We start from the raw sequence: 26,120 nt of genomic DNA, 5'->3' as shown, positions 1-26,120 counted from the left end.
TTAAAGCACAGTATTGGGGTGGGAGTTACCCGATTTTCCAGGTGTTGTGTGTCTCAGTTCCCCTGGCTAGGAAAAGGGATTCCCTTCCCCCTTGCGCTTCCCAGGTGAGGCGATGCCTCGCCCTGCTTCAGCTCTCGCTGGTCAGGCTGCAGCAGCTGACCAGCACTGATTGTCCAGCACTCCCTAGTGAGATGAACCCAGTACCTCAGTTGAAAGTGCAGAAATCACCTGTCTTCTGTGTCGCTCGTGCTGGGAGCTGGAGACTGGAGCTGTTCCTATTCGGCCATCTTGCTCCTTAATTCTTTTCTGATACCCAACTTGACCAAAAGGAAAGGCCCATCTTTAGTTCTCATTGTAAGACCCTTGCACCCCACCCAGAACTCTAGTGTTCTGCATTAGTCACTGTCCAGTGAAAGGGCATAGACTGCATGTAAGCAGAATCTTAGAACATAGCTCTAAGACCAAGAGCTGGGCATTGTAAACCTCAGGACTGGTTCCCACCACCCTCTCATTATTTCCTGCTACTCTTTCTTTCTGAGAAATGTTAGTATTTAAGCAGTTTAAGAGCCTTGAACTGGACCAGCCTTTGTACCTGACCAAAGACCAAGGTGAAAAGCAATAGCCATGCCTGCTTTAGGCTCTACCCAAATTGGGAAGCCCCATGAATAACCCTTTGCTAACCACTCATTGAAAAGTCAGAAGCAGTGGTTAATGTTAGAAGTGTAACTTAGCACTGGTGCTTTCAAGCAGGGCAATCTGAGGCAACTGCAAATGTTAAGTAGATGCCTTCTCTCCTCTAAACATGGGAGTGGTTTGCTAAGATGGGCAAACTATAACAAAGGAAAGTGGTCAAATAACTCACTTGAGGTGTCTGACTTTCTCACTGCCTGGACTTTGTTCTCAATTCATGGGCATTGGTTACATAAATGGACCTTCTAAACTTACATCTGGAACTTAGTAACCATATTGCTTATTTTGTGTTTCCTTAAGGGTAGCATTCACTGGAGGAGTCTTCTTGAGAAAATGAACTAGATTTCTAGTTAAGAGCATCAGTATTGGAATAAGATAGCCTACTCCAAATGAAGACTCTGTACACTAGAAGTCATAAACTGATAACCCACAAATCATATTCAGCCCACAGATATGATTATTTTTTCATTCTCATGGCATTGAAAAAAATACTTGCCGGCCGGGTGCGGTGGCTCAAGCCTGTAATCCCAGCACTTTGGGAGGCCGAGATGGGCGGATCACGAGGTCAGGAGATCGAGACCATCCTGGCTAACACGGTGAAACCCCGTCTCTACTAAAAAAATTCAAAAAACTAGCCGGGTGAGGTGGCGGGCACCTGTAGTCCCAGCTACTTGGGAGGCTGAGGCAGGAGAATGGCCTAAACCCGGGAGGCGGAGCTTGCAGTGAGCTGAGATCCAGCCACTGCACTCCAGCCTGGGCGACAGAGCGAGACTCCGTCTCAAAACAAAAAAAAAAAAAAAAAAAAATAAAAGAAAAATACTTGCCAATATATAAACTTTAAGAGATTTTTGCGTAAACGTCTTGATTTCCAGCTTCCTATATATACTTAAAAAATCAAAACATCAGGCAATACATGGCAATACAGGCAATCATGGCCCCAATCAGCTTAAGCTAAATAGCCACTTGCCCCTTTAAAGGAGACATACGTAGTCTTTCTAGTTCACCTATGTTACTTTGTGGCCCTGTAGGGCTTTGAATTTGCTATCTATGAGGTCAATCATCTAAGAAGTCAAAACAAGAAATCAAGAATTGTTCTTTTAAATGTGTCTAGCTTGAAAGTGACCAAGGTTTATACCTTATTTTTGTTAACTTCTGCACAATGAATGACCATAAGGAGCCTTTTCATACATGGAAAGAACAGTTATATGTGAAGTGGAGAATTTTACACTACTTACCTGAACAAATCAGGCATACAAAGAAAATCCTGAAATGATGATATAAGAGTAAGATTTGAGATCAGAATTACTCAGGGGTAATTGCCTTAGTTTTCCACCTCACTGTTTCCCCTTCGCTATCCTTACATAGATATTACCTTCAGAATGTTCCTGTCAAAGGCCATAGTCATAATTCCCCTGCCTCTTTTTTTTTTTTTTTTTTTTTTTTAACTCATTTGCACTCTTGGTAGCAATTGTTGGAGCCCTGCAGGGGAATAATTGTGGGGGAATTAACCTCTGACATTTTTCTAAAAATAGCCCTAATAAATCCAATCATAGGTAATTTACCTGTCCATGTTCCTCCAGGGGTAACCAGCATGGAAGAAAGACTTGGCAGGCTGGCATTCCGTCAGCAATTATCTGTGATCTGAGTTCCTGGTCCCTGTGCATTTTCTCTGATTAGAAATACAGAGTACAAATTGCCCTCACTTCTCTGCCCTTGTGACCTTGTTTTCTCAGCACCCTTCTCCTGGGGTTGAAATAAGGCATGCTCTTCCAAAGGATGCATTGGGCTCACAAAAAAAGAAGGGGCACGGGCCAAGCTGGAGCATTCATCAGTTCCTTCCTTGAATTATTGACTGGCAGAGTTTTCCCAATGATTTCTTTGTGCTCTGTTCCTCCATTTTCCATGACTGAGCTACAAGCATCCTAACCCTGCTTCATCAGCGCCCCCAGGACTGATTTGAATAGCCACAACTGAAGCCTGTGTGGGGAAGATTCTTGGTGTAAAGGCCATGGGTACATGAAGGGTGTGTGGTTGGTAGAAATCATCAAAGAAAATCACCATTTCCTTCAGCCATCATGAAGTTAATTTTCTCTTACTTAAAAAAGGGTCTAAATGTGCTTTTCCCTTTTATTCTCTCCAGATGTTCCAGGAGACCACAGTGCAGTGTGGGCATCTAGGAAATTTACTTCCCAAGTGCCACTTCTGGTGGCATTTAAAACCCAGAACATAATATCCTTGTAAATTCCACTGCAGAGACAAAGCCCTAAGCCCTTAAATGCACAGAAAAGTATATCTATTATCTATCCTTTCAAAGTAAGTGTGCAGTTACTTAAATTGCCTTTGTCTTCTTCTTTGCAGCTGACATTATCTCTACGGTAGAATTCAACCACACGGGAGAATTACTAGCGACAGGGGACAAGGGGGGTCGGGTTGTAATATTTCAACGAGAGCAGGAGGTAAGTGGTGGTGAATGCAAAATGCCCATTTTCTTCTCTTTTTAAAGGAGGCCTCCTACTGTTCTTTAATCCTTATGTGTCGCACTTAACCTTGCTGCTTTGCTCGAAAACTAAAACTGCCAAAAGTCATTAACATCAGCAGTTCTACATTCAGACTCATAAAAGCCCTGTAAAAGAGAGCCTTTTCTGGGCATGGCCTTATCTTTCTAAGCCTGGATGTTACACCTTCAAAACAACTTCACTGATAGCCTGACCTGCAAAATTCCATGGGTGCTTGTTGAGCATAACTCCTCCTTTTTCAGTGGGATCTGTCATAGAGCCATTGAAATTCAGTCTCCCTTGATTTCAGGTGCTGCCAGAATATGTAGGAGAAAAAAAAAAATAGTTTATTTGCCAACAGATGTGAAGAGGACAACTTGGGACAGGAGAGAAGAAAATGATAGCTCGCCTCACCAAAGGGATTAAAGGCCACAAACTGGCATCTGAGTAAAGCATATGACACACATCACAGTATCACTGTAGGTGACACAGAGGCCTCTGAAGCTGAGTGCTACATATAGGACCATTTCTGAGCAGGAGTTCTAACTTCCAGTGACTTTCATAAACCCATTTCTTCCTGGGACATGGGTTCCACTAGGAATTGTTTCTCTTTTTCATATAAATTGAGTTTTTTGGTGTCTGCTTCTGTTTGTTAGAATGGAATTATGGCCCAATTTGACTTCCTTGGCCTCCCCTGGCATGGTCTTGGAGCTTCCAGCAGGCCAGTCTGTGTTCTAGTAACTCTCCCATCTGCCACTGCCTGCCTCTGAGATTCACTGGGCACTCAGGAAGCGTGAGGGAGGCCCAATGTGAGAGGAAGGTTTCACAAGAGACTTCCCTAGCAATTTAAAGCCTGCTTTGTGCCTCAAAGCCATTTGCGTTACACCTCCCCTCAAAAAAGGAAAGCCTCATTTAGAGGTGATATATTTGGTAATTGCACATTATTTGCAATTAATTTCTATAAGGGCATCGTAATCCCTCGGGGTTCCGTATAAATTCAAGTGTTCAGCATTAAATCAGGCATCCAGCCTATTCCATTGGCCCTGGAAACACGAAAATGTGGTTGGCAAGTAGAAACTAATAGCTCTTCGTGACCTGGAATTGTTCCTGCTTTTCCAGAGCTGCCTAGTGCTAATTGGTCTGGCACATACTACACACACTTGACAGTCTGATTTGGATGGTAGCAAATCAACACTCTTATAAATGTATTGTTAAGGTGGACTGGCTCTCTCTGCAAATGAGCAGGATAGTACCAAGTATGTCAGCATTTAAAGTCTTTTGAACACTGATTTTCAAACCTCCTTTTCCAGCTTTTTTTTTAAAAAAAAAAAAAAAAAAAAAAAAAAAAAAAACCCAATTAGGTTCGCAGTGATGATAAAGAGGAACTGGAGGAGCTATTTAGCATAAATTACCCAAGGCAGCATGTTGCCAGTAATATTCTGCTCTACATTTTCTGTTAGCTATTTATAGGTTTCACCTATTTTAATTTAGTGAAATATTTGGGAAGCCTGATTCATTAGTGGAATGATGGGGGACACATTTTCTAAAGCAGGGTAGTTTTGTTCAATAAAAAAATAAATGTCAATGAGGATAAAGAACCTGCAATTAAGCATTAAGCTTTGTGGCCAGTCTTGGGATTAAAATGAGCACTAAATCTGAGAAACAAACCCATGTGACGTCATCTAGGGCAGACCTGCTTTTGACTTCAGTGGGTGAACTCCAGGAGTGAATTCTTAGGAGGCACACTCCCAGAGAGTCCGCACAAATACATTTCACACCCAGGGTTCAGCACTCTCGCTGGTTAGTAAGTTGAGATTTGGGTTTGGATATTTTATATCCACCTAGAAATACACAGTTGGAAATTAACCCTTTTATTAAGAGTCAAGCTTTTATAACAAACGTTTAATAAGACTCATATTTGAATTTTTGAGTTTTTCAAAGCCTGCATCTTGAAGCTCTTGGTAATAAGGACCTAAAATACCTGAAATAAAACTTCCCTTTCCACTTTCCTCTTCTTCTCCTTCTTTCTTTCACATCCTGTTTTTTCTCTTCTCTTCCTTTTTTTCTTTTTCTTCCCATTTCTGCAGACCCTTGCCCTTGTGTTTAATTCTCTCATGTATGTAGTCCCTGTTGTTTGCTCATTGCATAATCAGTGCTAGAGGAAAGCCAAGAGGTAAAGTCTCATCATTCCTTAATGATGCAGGTAGCATCCCTGAGCTCCTGTCTGCTTTGTCACTCATGTTGGAAAGAAAAACAGAAAAAAGTAGCAGGGGCATATCTGAGGCCCAAATCTGCTCCTTATGAGCTGTGAGACCTAGGGGAAGTCATTTAATATCTGAGCCTCTTTTGTCCATTTCTTTGCCCCGCCTACCTCAGAGGTTTCATGAGAGTCAGATGAGATCTTACAAGGCCAATGAAAGTCACAGATGCTACAACTTTGTAGTCCCTTTAAGGGCTCGATGTAAGTATTTACGAATGCCACTGTGGGATGGCTCACTCCAATGGGTGACTGCAGCATCTGTTAGGATGCACAAAGAAAATATTAGAACTTCTATTTATATTGATTTTAAAATTTTGTTCTATTTTAATATATTTCTATGTATTATATATACTAGATGATAGTACAGAAGTTCATGTGTATAATTATATAATTTTTTTTTCAGAGGTGCTAGTGGCCCTGCCCTCATCCCACCCCCAATGACTGCTAGAAAAAGAAGGGAGTTGGCGAGTTTTACAGTTGGCTACTGTGATTTAATCGTTTGTGTATTTTTTTCCTTTCTTACAGAGTAAAAATCAGGTTCATCGTAGGGGTGAATACAATGTTTACAGCACATTCCAGAGCCATGAACCCGAGTTCGATTACCTGAAGAGCTTAGAAATAGAAGAAAAAATCAATAAAATAAGATGGCTCCCCCAGCAGAATGCAGCTTACTTTCTTCTGTCTACTAATGGTAGGTGGAAGTGATTTTTCCTGTTTGGTATTTTCAGTGATACAGTCGGCCAAACTATATATTTCAATCTCTCTTAACCTCAATTTTCCTTTGAACCATGTGGGCTGTTGAAAAACTTAGAAATAACATTTGCAAGATGCTTAGCAGAGTGCCTGGCACACACAGATTAGGCCCTCACTAAATAGTAACTACTGTTTTTTAAAATATTAAATGTATGACCCAATTATGTGAGACCCATTATCTGCAGTTTGCAACTATTGCAGATTATTTGCAGGTGTTTTTGGAATGTGACTTCCTGTCTTAAGATTCACTGAGTGTTATTCTGGGAATACATTTCAGGAAACTCGACATGCTGTCTCTGTGAGGTTGGCATATTGAATAGAAGTTATTAATCCCTAAATATATTTTAGGGTCTGCAAAGCAGATGGCTGTGTGTCTCTCTGACAAAAATTAAGTTCTAAGATAGGAGCACAAGGCAAGAAGAGATAGGGACTTTATAAAAAAAAAAATCAAGAAAGGGTTTCTTTCCCTATCTCCCTCCATACTTAACACCATTTGTTGGATGAAGAGGAGTTGACATAAATAGGTCAGAGAGAGAGGATGTTGGGTATTGAATAGAGAGACAAATTACTTAATCACTGGGTAAGTCTTTATACAGTGGAATTACCTAACCTCCAGGTTCTTAAATCCTTGCTAAAAGAAACCATCTAAGCTCAAAACAACTTGGCATAAAGTCAGATGTTAAAGGGTGCTAATTGAATAGCATAACAATTAAAAGGATTCATATTTAAAAATTAAACACCCTCTCCCAAGAAAATGAGTTGGAGAATGATTCATTTTATCTCACATGTGAATCTATGAGGAATATACATTTTAATTTAAATCGAGAAGCAAGAAGCAAGGGATTTAAAAAGAAAGGGAAATGTTCATATTTCAAGTGAAAAAATAAAATGTCAATAATGTGATCAAACATACATGAATATTTTAAAGACTGGAAGGAAATACAACATAAGGTTCATCATGATTAATTTTTGTGCAGTATGGGTAACTTGCCAATTTGTTCCTTTTGTCATTTTAATTTGTAAAGTTTTTACAATAAGTCTCATATTAATCCCATGGAAAAAAGGGGCAAGTTATTTAATGCATTTGAACACCAAATCTCTCAAATATAAAGCCAGCATAGAAGTCTAAAAAATGACAATTCGGATGCAACTGCTTTAGGGTTATCCAAGCATATCTCATCTCCTCATGACCAGATCTCTACTCATCTGTTTTTCCAGACTCCAGGTAGTTTGATTCTTTCTCATAACTGTTATTTATTGTTCTGTTTACGTTTTGCAATCCTGATTTCTTGGAAGCCAAACCACATAAATTTGTTTCAATTTCTTTCCTTTTACTTTTGCTATTTAAGTTTCACTAACAGGCTTTGCAGATTCAACACTACTCGGAATAAAAGAGACTTATGATGATTTTGACTTACTTCAGGCAGAGGAAAATGTCTGATTGTCTTCTATAGCTAACTTACTTTATATGATCAAATTTAGCCTATTGATTATTGCATTTAAAGCTCAAGGACTTGGCCAGGCGCAGTGGCTCACACCTGTAATCCCAGCACTTTGGGAGGCCGAGGGTGGGCGGATCACGAGATCAGGAGATCGAGACCATCCTGGCTAACACGGTGAAACCCTGTCCCTACTAAAAATACAAAAAAAAAAATTAGCCAGGTGTGGTGGTGGGTGCCTGTAGTACCAGCTACTCGGGAAGCTGAGGCAGGAGAATGGTGTGAATCCAGGAGGCGGGGCTTGAAGTCAGCCAAGATCACTCCACTGCCCTCCAGCCTGGGCAACAGAGCAAGACTCCATCTCAAAAAAGAAAAAAAAAACAAAAAAAAACCTCAAGGACTTATTAACTACTTTGTTGGGGGGATGGGGAAAAAATCAGTGAAATGCAATGAAGATTAATTATATAGCATAATATTCTGTTAATTGAGTTTTTAAATAGTTTTTTGATTAACAAGGATATTATCTTCCCATTTGGGATACTGTTTCATATGCCAACAGCATCTCAAAATGATTCTTCTAAGAAAAATTCCCATGTTCTTATGTAATTTTCTTTTTTATACTAATATTGAGGTTGAGAATCCCCTTAGGCCAAATAGGTTAACATGCAAAATTAATGGAAGACAATTGGAATTACTGTACAAAAGAGAAAATGAAGATAGATGACAAGATTGTGTTTAAAAGCTGCCACAAGTGATGATAAACTACTCAGAGAACCAGCAAGAAGAAAGAAAAAGTCATTACTCATATTAACAGTCACATGTTCCTTAGACTTTTTTATTCACAAAGCTTCAAGACACTGAGTCAAGAAAAATAGTGTGATAATAAAGTCAAGAATGACTCCAGGCAACCCAACCATGGGGAATTGCATTGAATTCACCTTCAATTATCTCTAAGAAAATATACTGCTTATCTTATTATAGTTAGGAACAATTTTACTTTCTGCTAGAAAATATTTTCAACCTTACAATTTCGATAAAAAATGAAACCAACATTCAATTGTGAATCTAGACCCTCAAATTATTTACCACATAAAAACACATTGTTTTATCTCATTTTCTACTTCCACTTTAATACCTATAATGAGAAGGGGGGATATACTGAATTTGTTTTTCTCACTATGAAACTAGTACAAGTTCATTGTAAAAAAAAAAAAAAAAAAGTAAAAAAAAAAAAATGTAAAAAAAAAAAAAATACAGCAAAACAAAATAATAAAAGTGTTCCCATCCAGAGAGAACACTGTTAAGTCTTTTAAAGAAAAAAGCAAAAGACATGAATAAATCTTTCTTAACAGAAATATGATATATTCTGCAAACTCTTTTGTAACCAGGTTTTTATTAATATAACACTTAATAACAGGAATATCTTCCCAATTGTTAGTCTAAAATACCATCATGGCCACATAGTATTTCCTTGCGTGATTCTTCTGTAGTTTACTAGTAAGCCTCCTACTATTAGTCCTTTAGCTGTTAACAAATTCTCACTATTATAAATCATATATACTATGTTATAGTATACATAATACATTCTATCCCTATAAGTATATTTGCAGGGATAGATGTTGGTATAGATAAATATGATTAGGCAAATGCATACTATAAACTAAGTATGTCATATTATGTTTACTAACAGCAGTTACATAATTGTATACATAAATATAAAAAACCACAAAATTTGTATAATAGATATCTCTAGTGGAATTAAGGGAGTTTTTTTTACCTTTGTGATTATTCTATTTTATTTTCCCCCCACCCCTTCCCCGATATGATTATTTGAATAACCATTCCATGTACCACTTGTATAACAAAAAGAGGGAAATAAAATGAGAAAATACAAAATCTGTATGTGCAATATTATAGATTTGGATTCTACCCCAAAGTACATAGAAAAGTACTATAAGGATTTATGAAAATGTTGATGATGATCATCCCTGACTGGAGAAGTTGTTGGTGATTTTTATTCTTTACGTTATACCCATGATTTCTCTGTTTCTCTGTATAGCAATTTGTCATTCATGATAAGAAAAATATACAATGTTAACTTTGCAAAGGGGATGGGATACATTCCAAATCCACGCAACAAAAAAAATTTGGTATTAAAATTGTGGGGATGTTCTAAGCCATAACTGATCAAGAGCTAGTCACGTGACTGTGTAAATATGGCCCATGTTCATTTTCTCACCCTAAAAAGCAGTTCAGTATGCAGCAGGATCTCCTTTTGCTCCAGCACAAGCCAGGGTGACTGCACAATTCAGAGCGCACAAATCATACACTTAGCAGCCTTGCCAGTGTGTCAGACATGAGCAGCCCAAGTGATGCCCATATCAAGAAAATGGGGCACTTATTTGCTGCCGAAAGCCCACTTCACAATGTGGTACATTAAGACCTCTAAGAACAAGGCATTTGTTTCTGGCAGCTTCAAGGCGAATGGTACTGTGATCCACATCTCCTACTTAGAAGATCTGTCCTCCCAAAGGCATGAGAATTGGGAGGTGGTGGTGAAAAGTCAGGTGAGGAGAAGTGGAGGAATGAAGCAAGGGGCAAAAGAGGAAGGAATTCCCAGAGGGACGGCTTTTCTTCCCCGACAGTGTTACAGAGAAGAAATAGGATGTGCTGATGTTATCGAGGGATGAAGCTAAAGCTGTCAGAGCAACATGTTATTATGGCAAGATAGTTGCCCAATTTGCTAATTCTAATAAAAGCTATCATTTGTGGACCATTATTAGAAGCCTAATACTGTGTTAAACACTCTCCATGCTGTGATTTATTTAATCCTCATCAGAGCCCCATCAGGAAGATACTGTTTCCCCAGTTTACAAATAAAGAAACTGAGGCACCATCTTTCTTTGTTTCTTTGTAAGATTGAACTATAAGGGATATACTCATACTAATTTTTTTTTTTCTTATCTGAAATTCAAACTTAACTGGGCGTTCTGTACTTTTTTACTTGCTAAATCTGGCAATCTTACCTGTTGCTTAAGAAATACTAGTTATGGTTGGGTGTGATGGCTCATGCCTGTAATCCCAGCACTTTGGGAGGCAAAGGTGGGCAGATTGCTTGAGCCTGGGAGTTTGAGATCAGCCTAGGCAACACGACAAAACGACGTCTCTATAAAAACTACAAAAATTCTCTGAGCATGTTGACATGCGACTGTGATCCTAACTACTCTGGAGGCTGAGATGAGAGAATCACCTGAGCCCAGGAAGTCGAGGCTGCAGTGAGCCATGATCACACCACTGCACTCCAGCCTAGGCGACAGAGTGAGACCCTATCTCAATTAAAAATAAAAGAAGAGAGGAAGGGAAGAAAAGGGAGAGGAAGGGTGGAGGAAGGGAAGGAAGAAGGGAAGGAAGGAATGAAAGAAGGAAGGAAGGAAAGAAAGAAGGAAGGAAAAAAGGGAAGAAGGGAAGGAAGGAAGGAGGGAGGGAAGGGAGGAAGGGAGGAAGGGTTATGTACCCACTGCCTGGGAATCCCCGTCCTTGGCCATGTGACTGGCGTCAGAGTGGGCACTGGGCCCAAGGTTGTCTAATTCCAAACCCTACCTTGTGCAGGACAGAGGAAGATACAAAGAAGGCAACTAAGTTTCTGCCTTCAGAAAGATATGTTAAAACAAGTATAAAAAATGTACACTGGATCTGATAAGGAAAGCCCACTAAGGCATGTGGCCAGCAGACATGATTTGTTTGCCTGATCTTGTCTCCTTAAATAATTGAATTAGGCCAGGTGCAGTGGCTCACGCCTGTAATCCCAGCACTTTGGGATGCCAAGGCGGGTGGATCACGATGTCAGGAGATCAAGACCATCCTGGCTAACACGGTGAAGCCCCGCCTCTAATGAAAATACAAAAAAATTAGCCAGGCATGGTGGCGGGCGACTGTAGTCCCAGCTACTCGGGAGGCTGAGGCAGGAGAATGTCATGAACCCGGGAGGCGGAGCTTGCAGTGAGCCGAGATCGTGCCACTGCACTCCAGCCTAGGTGAAAATGAGAGACTCCGTCTAAAAAAAATACATAAATAAATAAAAAAATTAAAAGCCTGCATGTAGGGCATGTCATTCCAGTTCCACAGATCCTTTAGCCCTTTTTACTCATTTCGTTGGCCTGCATGACATGCATAGGGATGGGAGTTCTCATGGAAGTTCTGTAGGGATAGGAGTTCTCTGTTTCAATGCTATGGAGAATGACAGGTGTCATCAAGTTGTGTAAAGTGCTGGGGCAGTACAAATCTGAGAAAGGTAGTTTCCAGCTGGAGACTCCATAGAAGCAGCAAAAGGAAAGGAGCATTTCAATGTATCTCCTTACCATTTTATTTTCCTCAATATTGATAGAAATATGCACTATGTAGGTAGATAAGATTTGTTCATTTGCCCTACTAATGTTTGTTGAGCAGCTACTATGTGCCAGGCACTGTTCTGGGTGCTGGTGGTACAGTGATGAACAAGGGAGATAGAATCCCTACCTTCAACAATTTTACACTCTAGTGAGACAAGTCAGATAGTTATTTGATAAATAATCAACCAATTGTCAGGTAGTAAAAAGTATTATGAAGAAAAATAAAGCAGCAGAGAGGAGATAGAGAATGGTTCTGAGGACAGCATTTTTAGGTAGGTTTTACATAAGCCTCTCTAAGGTTGGGATGCAAATGCAAGAGAAAAGTAAAGAAGCGAATTACATGAAAAAGAGGGTAAAGGGGTTTCCTGGCAGAAGACACAGCAAGTGCAAAGGCCCTAAGGCTTAGTGAGCTTAACGTGTACCTGGAGCAGTAGGGAAGCCATGTGGCAGGAGCACAGTGAGTGAGCAGGGAGAGGGTGGACAGGGAGGCCAGAAAGGTGGAGAAAGTGGAGAGGGCAGGTCATGAAGGGCCTTTTAGGACATGGTAAGGATGATGTGTCAGTGAGGTGAGATGCTAAAATAGAGATAATAGCACCTACTTCCAGAGTTATGATTGTTAAACAAATTTTTCATGTAAAATTCTTAGTTACATTGTAAGCTCTATGTATGTCGCTACTCTTGTTATTCAATGTTCAATAAATGCTTTTATGGAATGAGCTAAATTAAGGTATACGCTATAGATTTAAGAGCCCATTGTCAGGGAAATCCATTTGTCCCAGCATAATGTATGTTTTTGTTTTGAAATATGAGCTCTGCCTTCAAATGACAAGGGATTTATGCACGGCAACCCTTGATGTGAGCCAGCTTCTGTAGCAATTCTCTCCAGCCTTACCTCTTCCTTTCCCCACTGCCCCCAGGAAAACTCCCTTATGAGCTTTCTTTTCACTATAATTCTGACTTAATCTGGTTGCCCACTGCAGATAAAACTGTGAAGCTGTGGAAAGTCAGCGAGCGTGATAAGAGGCCAGAAGGCTACAATCTGAAAGATGAGGAGGGTCGGCTCCGGGATCCTGCCACCATCACAACCCTGAGGGTGAGTGCACATGGTTGCCCTGGCCACCACGGTCAGGGGCAGGTCTCCTAAGGTTGGCCACGTGCTGGTTGTTACCGTAGGTTGCAACTATAATGGGCCAGTGAGGGAACGTAGGCAGAGACTCAGCCTACCCCAGTCTCTCTCTGGTGGCAGATGGAGAAGCAGGAAAGGTGCCAAGCCTTCTAATGACTACAAATCCATGCTTTTCCTTTTGTCCCAGAAGACTTGCCCACATGGCCACTGCCAGACGTTACTATAATCTTAGCCTCTGTTGTTCACATTATCTAAAATGTCTTGAGCACCTTCTGTACTCAAGGTACAGGGATGAGAACCCAGATGGCGAGTTGCAGTCTTGCGATTCAGAACACAAACTTAATAATCTAACAGACCTGGCTTCAAATTCTGCCACTTCCCCAAATTTCTCAATAGTCACTTAACCTTTTTGAGCTTTCACCATGCAAGTTAATTTTAGCTTCTCCATCTGCAAAACGGTGAACACAGTACTTCCTGCTCGTGGACTTATGAGAAAGAAATGCAAGAAGGATGGAAAACCCTTCCTCTGTGGCTGGTCCTCAATATATGATTCTCTACTCTCAGTCTGAGTGGCTTCTTTCCTGTTCTTCAGAAATACATAGTCTGATAAAGAGGAGTTGTAAGACTAATATACAAATGATTATGGCACTAAATATAGTAAGATAAATGCATTGAGAGAGTGTTGGAGAGTTGTAGTTTGATCAAAGGAGGAAGAAATTATCTGTGGTTGTTGGAGACCAGAAAAGTTCAAATAGGAAAGTGGCATTAAAAACGGATTTCTCAAAGGGAACTTTTAAGGGAAGGGTCTCTAGATGTAAGGTAAAGTGGGTTAGGACTGGATGATGAGCTCAGTTATGAACACATTCAATGTAAGCCGTAAAGCAGGCACATGTTGGGATAGCCCTAGCCCCAACGGGCTTGTAAAACTGTGTAAAATATGTGATTTCAGATACCAGCAACTCTGCTAAAGACTAAAAGCAAGAAGGGAGACAGTGAAGCAGATGTGAGGAAAAGAGGTTCTTGCCCTGTGTTTGAAAGTCAAAATGAGATGGTCATTGTATGCTTGATTAGCTCACTTGTTTATTTGTTTAATAATTCATTTATTCATACATCTGCTTATTCAGCAGTTACTTTTTGAATATAGACTGTCTGCTGACCACCGTGCTAGACTATTAGGTGTTTACCCTGTACTAATGGGTACATGGTCTTCAGTTGAGCTGCTTCTGAGCTCACAAGCATTGGCGACTCTCTTTCCTCTCATCAGCCTATGCCTTCAACTCTGAAGAACCTCCATGCAAGTCCACCTTATCAGACTGGGTGGACTTGGCATAAACCCAACCTTGATGCTCTGAATGTGCAGGGGTTTTGGAGGCTGGAAAGTAGAGTAGTGAAGAGTATTATTGTTGAGTCAGTCTAGTCTGGGTTAGAATTATGGCTCCATTACTTTCCAATAGTGACCTTGGGCATATTACAGTCATGTATCATTTAATGATGGGAATATATTCTGAGAAATGCATTGTTGGGTGACTTCATTTTTGTGAAAACATCACAGAGTATGCTTATGCAAACCTAGATGGTATAACTTACTACAGACCTAGACTACATTGCATAGCCTGTTGCTCCTCAGCTACAAACCTGTACATATGTTCCTGTGTTGAATACTGCAAGTAGTTATAACACAATGGTATTTGTGTATATAAACATATCTAAACATGGAAAAGGCACAGTACAAATATGGTATTATAATCTTATGGAACCAATGTTATTGACCAAAACATCATGTGGCATGTGGCTATATTTGAACACCTTGTGCCTCCAAAGTCTCATCTGTATAACAGGGATGATGATAGTCACTGCTTCCTGGAATTGTTGTGAGGATTCAATAAGTTATTTTGTGTAAAAAAGAGCTTAACCTGTGTAGTGCTGGCTCACAAAAAGCACTCAATAATGTTAGTTTCCTGCTGTTGTTTTAGTATTAATAACATCATCATCACCATGGCTATTATTACCCCCTGCTGATAGTGGGCCTATTAATATGAGACAATTCAGTTGTTTTTCTTTTTATACTTTTTATACTGTTGTATTTATTCTACAAACTACTCACCAATATTTACTAAGTGGCAAACACCATATTGGCAATATAGCAGGAATAAAACTGTCTTTTGCCCCTTGAGACATGGTAATCTTATGGGGGAAAACAACTGGATTAAGTGCCACTTAGAGTTTATACCATGAACTTAATGATCAGACTTTACCTTGCCCTTATTTGCTATGTGGATGGAATTTCTCAGATGCCATCTGTAGACCCCACTGTGGAATCCTACTGTCCATGGCATCCTATGGGATTTCATATATCTGTGCTTAACCCTGGGAGAATTCCATCCCTATGATAAAAAGCAGAGAAGGCCTATTCAGTTTCCACGAGAGCAGAGATCCTCCCCATGCCAAGCCAGTGGTGCCAATGAAGTGGACTTCAGATGAAACAGAGAAGGAGGCCCTGAGGTGTGGCTGGGAGTTGGAAAATTCCAGCTCTGGTTCTCGCTTTCTTACTAACCAGCTGTGTAAACTAACTGATGAATCATCCTTTTTCCCTCTAAGCTTAGTTTCTAAGCTGCCAAGCAGAGGACTGGGAAATGCAGATTCCCGAGACCCATTCCAGAGAGGAGGTCCAAAGGAATCTGCATTTTCAACACTTGCCCCTGGTGGCTGAGACAAAGGGGTCTGCTGTCACTGGACTCTATCATCCCCAAGACACATTCAAGCTATCATTTTTATGAACCTTTGTTATTTTTCAATTATTTGAGAATTGAAAATTCTCATATAATCTGGAGAGACATATTATATTTGCTATATGATTATAAATATCAGTATCTGTATTTACCTCCTCTCCTTTCCTAGGCTCTCAAATATCCTGCATTTCAGTGTAAACATCCACACCACAGCACTCTTTAAACACTGAAAAGTCCAGCTTCCTTTTATTTTTGATCCCAGTGGTAGAAGGAAAAAAAAAAAGCAGGCAACCCTGAAGACTAGATTCAGAACAATGACTCCAAACAGAGAATGAGCTGACGTGATATTAATCAGACTATAATTTACTCTTGAAATATGCATTGCCAGCAATTGTATCTTTTTTTCCCTTCCCTGTACTATGATTACTTCTTGCTCACTTTCATAGTTTCCAGTTCTATGTGGGTATTGAGAGTGAGAACATTTAATAATGCGCGACAGCTAATTAATCCTCACTGTGTAATGTACCTGTTCTGTTTCAGTGCTGAGAGACTCAGCTTTTCAAAGCAAGAATGTGACTGTATCTTTCATGTAAGATAGCCTTTCAAAATCAATCTCGTTACCAAAAGAGCCTATGAGAAGCATGTCTATGAAAACTATATCCCCTGCTCAATATCATAACATAAAGCAATAATCATGGTGATAATTTAATAATAACACCTTACAGTTGTAAAGTACCGTTTATATTGCAAAGCATTTTGTTACCTAGTCCCTTGATTCATCTTCAGAATAGCCAATGAGGAGGGCAGGATAGGTATTTAGCAGGTGAAAATGTTGGTCTGTAGCATTTATTGATCATTTGTCCTATCCCATGCACCATGCTGCACTCTCTATCTGCATTAGCTATCTCAAAGGGTGTTAAAAAGCTCATTTAACAGATGAGGCTCCAAGTAGTTAAGTAGCATACCCAAGATCATGCAGGGCTGAGAACCAAGTCTTAATCTACTTTGCTCTGGGATCTGAGCCCTTCAGTCCGATGCAGCCTTAGAGAGGGAAAATGACTTACCCAGTATCCCTCAACTGGTTATTCCAGGACTGGGACTAAAAATCAAGAGTTAGGGCTCTTATACATATAAAATTGGGCATTTGAAATGTTTGTCTTAATAATTAGTGCCATTATTATTCCAGGTCAGGGGATCAATCGATTGATATCTTTTTTTTTTTTTTTTTTTTTGAGACGGAGTCTCGCTGTGTCGCCCAGGCTGGAGTGCAGTGGCCAGATCTCAGCTCACTGCAAGCTCCGCCTCCCGGGTTTACGCCATTCTCCTGCCTCAGCCTCCCGAGTAGCTGGGACTACAGGCGCCCGCCACCTCGCCCGGCTAGTTTTTTTTATTTTTTAGTAGAGACGGGGTTTCACCGTGTTAGCCAGGATGGTCTCGATCTCCTGACCTCGTGATCCGCCCGTCTCGGCCTCCCAAAGTGCTGGGATTACAGGCTTGAGCCACCGCGCCCGGCCTCAATCGATTGATATCTATCTCTGTCTCTCTCTCTCTCTCTCCCTCTACTTCCCTCCCTCCCTTTCTCTCCTTCTCTTCCTCTCCCTCCCTCCCACCATGACTCTCCCCTACCACTGTCCCCTCCCCCCCACACACACAGATACACACACTTACACATTGGCTTTCCAGATCTCTGACCTCAGCAGTGGAGAAACAAAGGCCTTGAGGTCTCTATGCAGTTTTACTTCACAAGACCCTCCATGCCATTCTTCCCCAATCTCCCACTGCCCAGGAGTAACAGACCCTCAGAGCTCTTTCTAGGTAATGGGAACTCACCGTTAAAGTGACTTAATCAGCCTGAAATGGAAGTTGGGTGGTGAGAAATCACACTTAGCATACTTCTCCCTGTAGGATGAGACTGGAGGTATTATTTTTCTCATTATTATCAGCTGCCAGTGCCCTGGGAACCTAGGCCAGGTTGAAATAGGCATTTTTACCTATTTAAATATAGAGTCTAGAAGTATGAGCTGCCAAGCTGTGACTTGTCATAACCTTCCCAAAATGAAGGTGATGTGATGAATTCAATTTTTCTAATGAATTTTATTCAAACATGCCTTACATCAAATAAAAATAATTATAGTCACCATCTGTTGAGTGCTTCCTATGTGCCAGGTGCTAGATTTTATATCCTTAATATTACATAGTCCTCATTATACCTCTCTTGGGTAGGTTCTATTATTCTCTCCAGATCATCGAAGCCCTAGCCTACTCTGAGTTTCAGTATCTGCTCAAGCACTGCCTAACAGGCCCTCCTAGGGTATCCCTATGGAAAAGAGCATGTACACATTTTCCCATTCATTCTCTCTGCCCTTTTTTGCTTAGCTCTTGTCACTGTCTAGCATTTTCTTCGCTGTCTGCCTCCTCTCCACCCCCAGTAAAATGTAAGCTCCATGAAAGCAGGGACTCTGTTTTGTTCTCTCCTGCAGCTCCGGCACCTGGAACAATCCATGGCACATGGTAGACATTCAGTAAATATCTGTCAAGTGAACAGATTACACAGAAATGGAAACCAAGTTTTAGAGTAGCCAAGAAGTTTGCCCAAAATCTCATGGCTAGAAAATGGAAGAGCTGGAATTCAAACCTAGTCCACATGACTCCATATCTGATGTTTTTCATTCTTATTCTCTACAGTTCTGCTTTTTAAGAAAATATTAATTGCTGAACATAGGGCAGGAATGTTTTATTATTGATTGATGTCTCTCAGAGCTTTTTATCAAAACTTTCTTAACATATGAGCTTGATTTTGGTGGAATGGAAGGCAGGGGGTGAGGGCTGCAGAGGCTCTTCTGCCACAGGGTGGGTACACAAGGGAAGCACTGATTTTTAGAGGAAAAGTCAAATGACATCATGTTTTACACAATAACTGCTTCTGTCTTCCTCTCGGCACAGGACGCACACAGTCTCATGACTCTCCAGAACTAAACTTTTTCCACTTAAAATGACCTTGATGTTAGCAAATCCCATTGGTGGTGATTTGGACACAACCATAGGCACCGTCTAAGACACTTGGCCAACTGGCATTCAGTTTTACCAGCTCTGACTCCTCAATGAGGACTTCTTGAGGACCAATGCTAAAAGGTCATGCGATTAGGCAGGTTGACTGAAAAGACTAGCTGGTTTTCCCAAAGAGAGATCCTCTGAGTGAAACAGTTTAATTAACTACTTGATTTGTTTCCTAGAGAACTGATTAAATAGACTATTGGTTTAGGTTTACTAATAATAGCAACTATGCATGTTCAACCCTTCTTAGTGACAGGCTTGGGGCGTAGCTGTTTGATGTACATTCTTTATCATCATTCTGTGACTTAGGCATCCTGCCCATTTTAGAGATGTATAAACAGAGGCTCAGAGAGGTAAGTACTGGCTTAAGGCCTTGCAGATAGTAAACAGCAAAGCCAAAAATGGAGTCCAGGTCTGTCTGACCCCAGAGCTCCTGTTCCTCACTATTATTAGGACTATTTAATGGCATGGCCCTTGATTTAAACAACGATGAGGATGACAACATCTGGTGTGCAGGACTTTTCCATGTATTTTGTATCTCAGTTAGTGCCTACGAGGCTACACACTGTACTAGGCATGCACTACAAAGTGTGGTTCTTACAAAGATGAATGAAACACACTCTCTGTCCTTCAGCGGCATGGAGGAGACAAGTTACAAGTGGCTGAAACATAAATGAATTCAATCAGTGGTTCTTAAATGATCGTGTGCCTCATGGTCACCGGGGACTCTTACTAGAATATAATTTCTGACCTCGTCACTAGGGATGCTGGTTTAGAAAGTTTGAGTTGGACTCAAAAAAATGACATCTTCGACAGGGCCCCTCCCAGAAAATGCCCAGGTGATTCTGGTGCAGGTGGTCCCTGGACCACACTTTGAGCAATCATGGAGAAGGATAACTGTCCTGAGAAAAGCACAGAAGATAACCATGGCAGTTCAGAAGAAGCACAAAGCCAGGAGACAGAGGATTAGCAAGGAGTTTCCATGATGCATCTGGAAGGTAGATGGGCTTTCATGCTGGACATCTCATTTGAGGCTCCCAAGGATGCTTTGAGGCATGCAGGATGTGCATTGCCATTTCTTTCTTTCTAGTGGTGTGGATGTGATTATCCCATTTATAAAAGAGGGTAACTGGCTCTGAGGGGCCAGGTATCTCACCAGGGTCACACAACTAGAAAGAGGCAGAACTAGGAATGAAGCACGTTCTGTCTATCCACAGTCTTTAGGCTTTTCTTGCTCCTTCAGAGGTACCTATGTCATGATACTCATTCTGTGAGGAGGGGAACCCCAGGCCAGATTTAGTGCAAATTATTGGTTGAGTCAGGATCAGCCCTTACTGCCCCAGGTTTTAATTTTCGGTATATGCTTTGATAACTGAGGCCTCTTAGGACATAGATACAGCCTTCCTCTACCATTTTTAATTTTTTAGACTTCATTTTGTGATTTATTGCTGCTCTGGGAGCTTCATATCCAATCCTTTTATGGTTTCATCTTTTATTTCCTTACATTTGTTGCAAATAACAATGGCGTGTTTAGCTACTGCAGTGAAAAATCAATCAAGCCTATTCCATATCCACAGGCTTGCAATGGCACCAACAGCTCCTGGATTAGATTAACTTTGTGAATGTGTCATTCTGGTGTGGGTAATTTCTCAACCTTCGCTCCATCCTCCCCCTCCTGCCTCGGCAGGTGGATATTAAGATCTCTCATTGATTGACTGCCCCGAAAGTGAATACTGGCATGTGATGTGTGTAACTCAGTGGGACGCACATACTCTGTGTTTATGAAAATAAATAATAATTTCTGTTATCATTATTGATTGCCATCATTATCTGATTGTATCTGTCTGTGTCATGGGGTTTCAGTTATGGGATCAGAAAGCCCTCCACGAGAATTCAGCCACTACCCTCACTGACAAGCCTTTGTGTTTTGACATGTTTTGCCTTTGGGGGATGAGGGTTGGGGATGTTTCTCTTCTGCTCATTGGCTAATATTTTTGGCTAATGTTCAGAGACATGATGATAATTGAGTTCCATGTTAGCCAAAGGAACTGCTTCAGGTGGAATTAAAAGAGCAGCTAACATTTATGCTAATGTTCCAAGAACACTTTGCATGCATTGGCTAATTTAATCTTCAAGATTAACCTGTAACATAGACACTGATATTATCCTTATTGTAGAGATGTGTTAACTGAAGCCAGAGAAGTTAAGGAACTTGCCTTAAGTTAGACGGCTAGTAAGTGGTAATGCTTCGACTTGAGTGCATGTCTTTATGACTCTAAATGCTGCTGTCGTGCCTCTTGTATTAAAATAGAATGCTTAGTATATGCATCTGAATATTCAGTGTAAGCCAAAACACATATGAGTAAGCAGGGGCTGGAAAACAACTTTGCAAGGAGATTGTAAAAGTAACTGGTGCCTTGGGCATAGGTGGGCTTTCTGTTTTATTTTGGGAGAAGGCGGGGTAGGAAGGGTACATGAAACTAGGTCATGACTTACCAAAGCTGGATGATCATCAGACTCTGAGAACATCTAAGTCATCCCCAACCAACTGACTCAGAATCTCCAGGAGTAAGGCCAAGACACCCACCCGTATTTCTCAGCCATATTCCTGACCATCCTGAAGATCAGCTGGGTTTGAGACCCTTTGGCATAATGATGTCTCTACTCAAAAGTAGAGATTCTCAGATTTGATTTTTAAAATTCCTTCCTTTTTCCTCTTGTCTCCTCCTACCTCAAGGTTCTATATAGATTAGAATGAGGACAACATTATTATCAAAACGTGACTGCCTTTACACTACGTGAGTGATTTGATTTAGCATGAGCATCCATGATGACTCTGTGATTGATTGTGAGCTGTTAGTGCCTTTTATAACTCAACTTCTTTCCCCTTCTTACTCCTGGTCAAGTCATGGGGACAGCCCACTTAGTTGCCAGTGTGCTATAAGAGTAACACTATTGCAAACATTTATTAAATATGTATTTTGTGCCAGGCCTTCTGCTAGGCAGGTACCATCTCACTATGCCCAGACGGCCACCTGTGGAGTGGGTACTATTGTTATCCCCATTTTGCAGATGAGGACATTTGATCTAGAGAGCTATAGCAATATGCTTATGTCTATAGCTACTAAGTGGCACAGCCATATTTTTAAACCAGGTGCAAGCTGACTCCAAAGTAATAACTATACTTTCTTACAGAGGTTAGACTGATAAAGTCACTTGTTGAAGTATCTAGCATAATATCTTGTACCTATGCTTAGTTTATGTTAATCCCTTTCTCCTCTTTTTTCCCATCGTGTCTTTTACCTAGAGACTAGGAGTTTCAGGAAAGCATGATGAATATATTGAAAAGTTCAAAGTAGTATTACATCTAGAGACAAGCAATTCATTATGCTTTGAATCTGCCTTTGTACTGACTCTCCTAAGCTGCCTTGCATTCCGATTGTATTCACTGATAATAAAATATTTTCTTTCATCCCAAAGGTACCTTTGTTATGCTGCACTTACTGTGTAGTAATTAGATCCAACATAGATGTAAATATAAGCAGAACCCTATACCTGGCTTAGGATCAAGTTCTCTTTGTCTTTTGCCCCCAAACCCTTGGAAGGTGTCCATGGCTTCTTGAATGTGATAGGAACCAATAAAGGACACCTCCCATATGTACACTCAATGGCAGTGGCAAGCTGAGAAATCCACTAGTGTCAGAAAAAGAAAAGAATCACATTACAGAAGCAAATCTGGATGTTTCCATGGCCTCTGGTGCCATTTACCTTGAGATTCCCTGGCCATAAAGCCTGGTAGTGTTCCAGGCTCTGACACATTGTCTTCCCCTAAACTTGGTTGTTAAATGGTCTGAATTTCAGAGATGTGGGAAGGTTGACAGGGCAGAGTTCTGGCCTTTTTAGGGCTTTGCAAGTAAGGATCTTGTCACTATTCCAAACCTGATTCACACTGACCCAGATAGGATTTTCTCAAACGAGAAGTTATTAGAGTGATTCTCCCACCTTTTCATTTAAAGGGCTCTCTGTATACCTTTCAAAGGAAGTGAAAAATCAAGGTAATTGGATGATTGAAGGAGAGAATACTTTTATTTCCTGAAATTTTCAGATGAAATTATCTGAATTATGAGCGTAATGGAAAAGACATTCGCCCCACACCAGGTCCCATTTCTGAAGTGTGAGCTCACTGTTGCTGGAGCAATGGGTGTGTCTCTGGTACCCGAAACTACACGTGCATGTGTGGGCGTGTGCAGGCATGTACATGGCACACAGTACCCAAGCAGGGCATTGCTCAAGAAGCCTAAAAATGTTAACAAAGTAAAGAGCTGACTTTTATTTATTTTCAACTAGACTTTACTAATAGGATACCAAAATACATGCCTAGATCCCTTTTGCTACTAGGTTATGCAAAAAACTAATTTGAAATCAGTAGAGGACTTCTAGGGCCTCTCCTCATTATGCATTAGGATTTTTGTAGAAAATAATTAGTGCAAATGGATTTGGAATCCAACTCAATAGAGGACATGATCACTTTGATCCTAGTATGTTGCAAGCCGGGCTTCGACTGATGCATTGATGTAAGCATATTAAATACCAGTCCTTACCAGAGAAAAATATTTTAAATATTTCCCTAGGGGTAGTGTGCATAGCAAGATACTATCTTGTCTTTGATGCATAAAAACAAGATCTTGGTTGCAGAAAACTACTTACAAGGGTGGTTTCATGTTAGAGGAGATGGTTTTCAACAGAAAAATATATTTTATTCTCCGGTTTCCTTAGAATGGTTTAGCAACGAGGAAATGAATTTTCTACCTGAAAGGTGTTAGGTTTGTGTTTGTTTGGATGGAGAAAGGTGGGTCGCGCTCTTGTAGTTTGTTGCTGTGATCAGATGAGTTTATTTTCTTTACTAGAAAACTGTTAAAAGCAGTGGTACACACATGCATACGCATACTCTCTCTCACAAATGTCTCTGGCTCAAGTAATATGGGAAACTCTAGCTAAACACATTTAAGCAAATTTGTTTACTTCAGGGTTTCTGGGAACTTTTAATATGATAATATGCAGTATCAACTCCAAGAAAGATATGTGGCACAAAGAGTTTTCCCCCAAACTTATTTGACCATGAAGAACTCTTTTCTCAATTCAGAGGATTACTGTTCTCTAGAACATTCTACTCCAAATGCAGTCCTTGGCCCATGCCAGTACACAATGAGCTAAGGAGCTTGCACCAGAATATGAGTCATGTGTGCCACCAAGCCACTACATAGTTCAGCTGACACTTTACTTTTCCATAGTAAGACTTTCTCAATGGATGAAGCAATGCACTGATTTTGGCTTGAGCTCCTATACCTTGTCATGGGCCAGTAATAAACAGTTCATCAGTCTGTTATTTTGAGTAGCACAGCAGTAGACCTCACTTTGGGAAATGCTGGCTGAAGGAATTGGATCAGTGAACAGGAGTTACCCTCTGGCAAGATTTTCATTCTGCCCTTACTGCCTTCCAGTCACAGAATCACCTGATGGTATAAGATTCTTACTAGCACTTACCTCTTGACATTCAAGTTCATTAATATCAACTGAAAACATACTAGTACCCGATATTGTATCAGGAACTTTGCTCATTTACTAGTGTAATTGCTAACCCCATGAGCTATGATCACCGTTTCACAATGAGGAAACTCCAGCATGTGGAGGAGGCAGTCTGTCCTCTAGCAAGTGGCAGAAGCACAGTTCACTGCTGCCTCTCTAACTGCAGATGCCTCACTCTTAACCACCATGTTACCTGGCCTCCCAACAGCAATGGCTTTTAACCATCTGAGCCATGGAGGCTTTATCTTACTTTAGAGAGTTCTTAAAGCAGAAAAGAACCATCAGCCAATCTAAAACCAATCACTGTTCACAAATGTTTCCTTCTGTCTAACCTAACATTAATCTTACCTGCTACTTATTTAAAAAGGATTCCATATATATAGTTGTGATGGACATGTGTGGTCTCTGCCCTCAAGGGATTTGTAATCCAGTGGCTAGGAATCTTTGCTTTGAAAATAGTCATAACGGGCCAGGAACGGTGGTGCACGCCTGTAATCCCAGCCTTTTGGGAGGCTTGGGTGGGTGGATCGCTTGAGCTCAGGAGTTCAAGACTAGCCTGGGCAATATGGTGAAACCCTATCTCTACAAAAAATACAATAATTAGCCAGGTATGGTGGTGCACGCCTGTAGTCGCCACTACTTGGGAGGCTACTGTGGTTAGAATTGCTTGAGCCTGGTGTAGTGAGCCGAGATCAGGACATTGAACTCCAGCCTAAGTGACAGAGTGAGACCCTGTCTCAGAAAGAGGAAGGAAGGGAGGGAGAGAGACAGGAAATTTTTTTTTAAAAGTGTAAGATTATAGCGTGATACCATTAATGTAAAAAATAAAGCAATCCTGTACCGCAAAAAAAAAAAAAAAAATAGTGACGACATCAACATCATTTGCCCCTGCCTAACATTACAGTCAATCCCATTGTGTGTTTAGAAACTGCCTGAGTTCTTTCTCAACATTTTCTTCTCTACTCTGTGATCTCACGTCGTCTCATTATTTTCAGGGAGTGAGAGTTCTGCAACATTCAATTAAATAAGGACACTGACTATTTAATGCGAGAACATCCAGACACAAGGTGAAAACTCTGTCCAATTATCTTGCCAGTTCAATATCAAATATACAGATGTTTAGAAACTTCTGAAAGCTTGAATTTTTAAATCATAGGCTCTCCAGATTCAAAGAGCATCTAAGAAAAGCATCCTATGAGGGAAACATAAGATTGTCAAAGCAGACAACAGGGCAGGAGTTCAGGAGTTAGAAGGTTAGGGATTAAGATAGAAGTGACAAAACAAAGCCACACTTGGTTATCATTATTCCTTCCCATAGTAAAATCCTTTGTGCAGATGGACTCAGAGGTGACCGCCACACCAGTCCCAACTAGATATGCCCTTGCACTACTTGGCGGTCAAACCAATTAAGAACATATGCATCACGTCGGTTTCTTGCTATGCATTTTAAAAAATTAATTCCACAAACACTTACTAAGTCCCTACTGTAAGCCAGGTACTATGATTAGCCCTGGAGTTATAGAAGTGAACATGAAAGATATGGTTCCTGCCTGCATGGAGCTAGCCGTCTCTTTGGGTTGGAAAAAGCATGCATAAAATG

The 26,120-nt window shown here is 40.6% G+C and overlaps 1 protein-coding gene across 15 annotated transcripts in view; it reads left to right on the top strand.

The window, feature by feature from the left end:
- PPP2R2B (protein phosphatase 2 regulatory subunit Bbeta) overlaps positions 1–26,120 on the top strand; it is a 493,312-nt gene that overhangs the window by 382,747 nt on the left and 84,445 nt on the right. For all 15 annotated transcript variants that reach the window (XM_017872305.1, XM_017872296.1, XM_017872303.1 and 12 more), the window contains 3 exons: positions 3,049–3,146; positions 5,971–6,136; positions 13,006–13,118. In XM_017872305.1, the coding sequence (XP_017727794.1) occupies positions 3,049–3,146; positions 5,971–6,136; positions 13,006–13,118 (377 nt within the window). The remainder of the gene's footprint in view (positions 1–3,048; positions 3,147–5,970; positions 6,137–13,005; positions 13,119–26,120) is intronic.

The sequence above is a fragment of the Rhinopithecus bieti genome, unplaced genomic scaffold (assembly GCF_001698545.2).
Source record: "Rhinopithecus bieti isolate Rb0 unplaced genomic scaffold, ASM169854v2 scaffold_757, whole genome shotgun sequence".
Lineage (NCBI taxonomy): Eukaryota > Metazoa > Chordata > Mammalia > Primates > Cercopithecidae > Rhinopithecus > Rhinopithecus bieti.
This window is presented reverse-complemented; position numbering and strand designations above follow the sequence as displayed.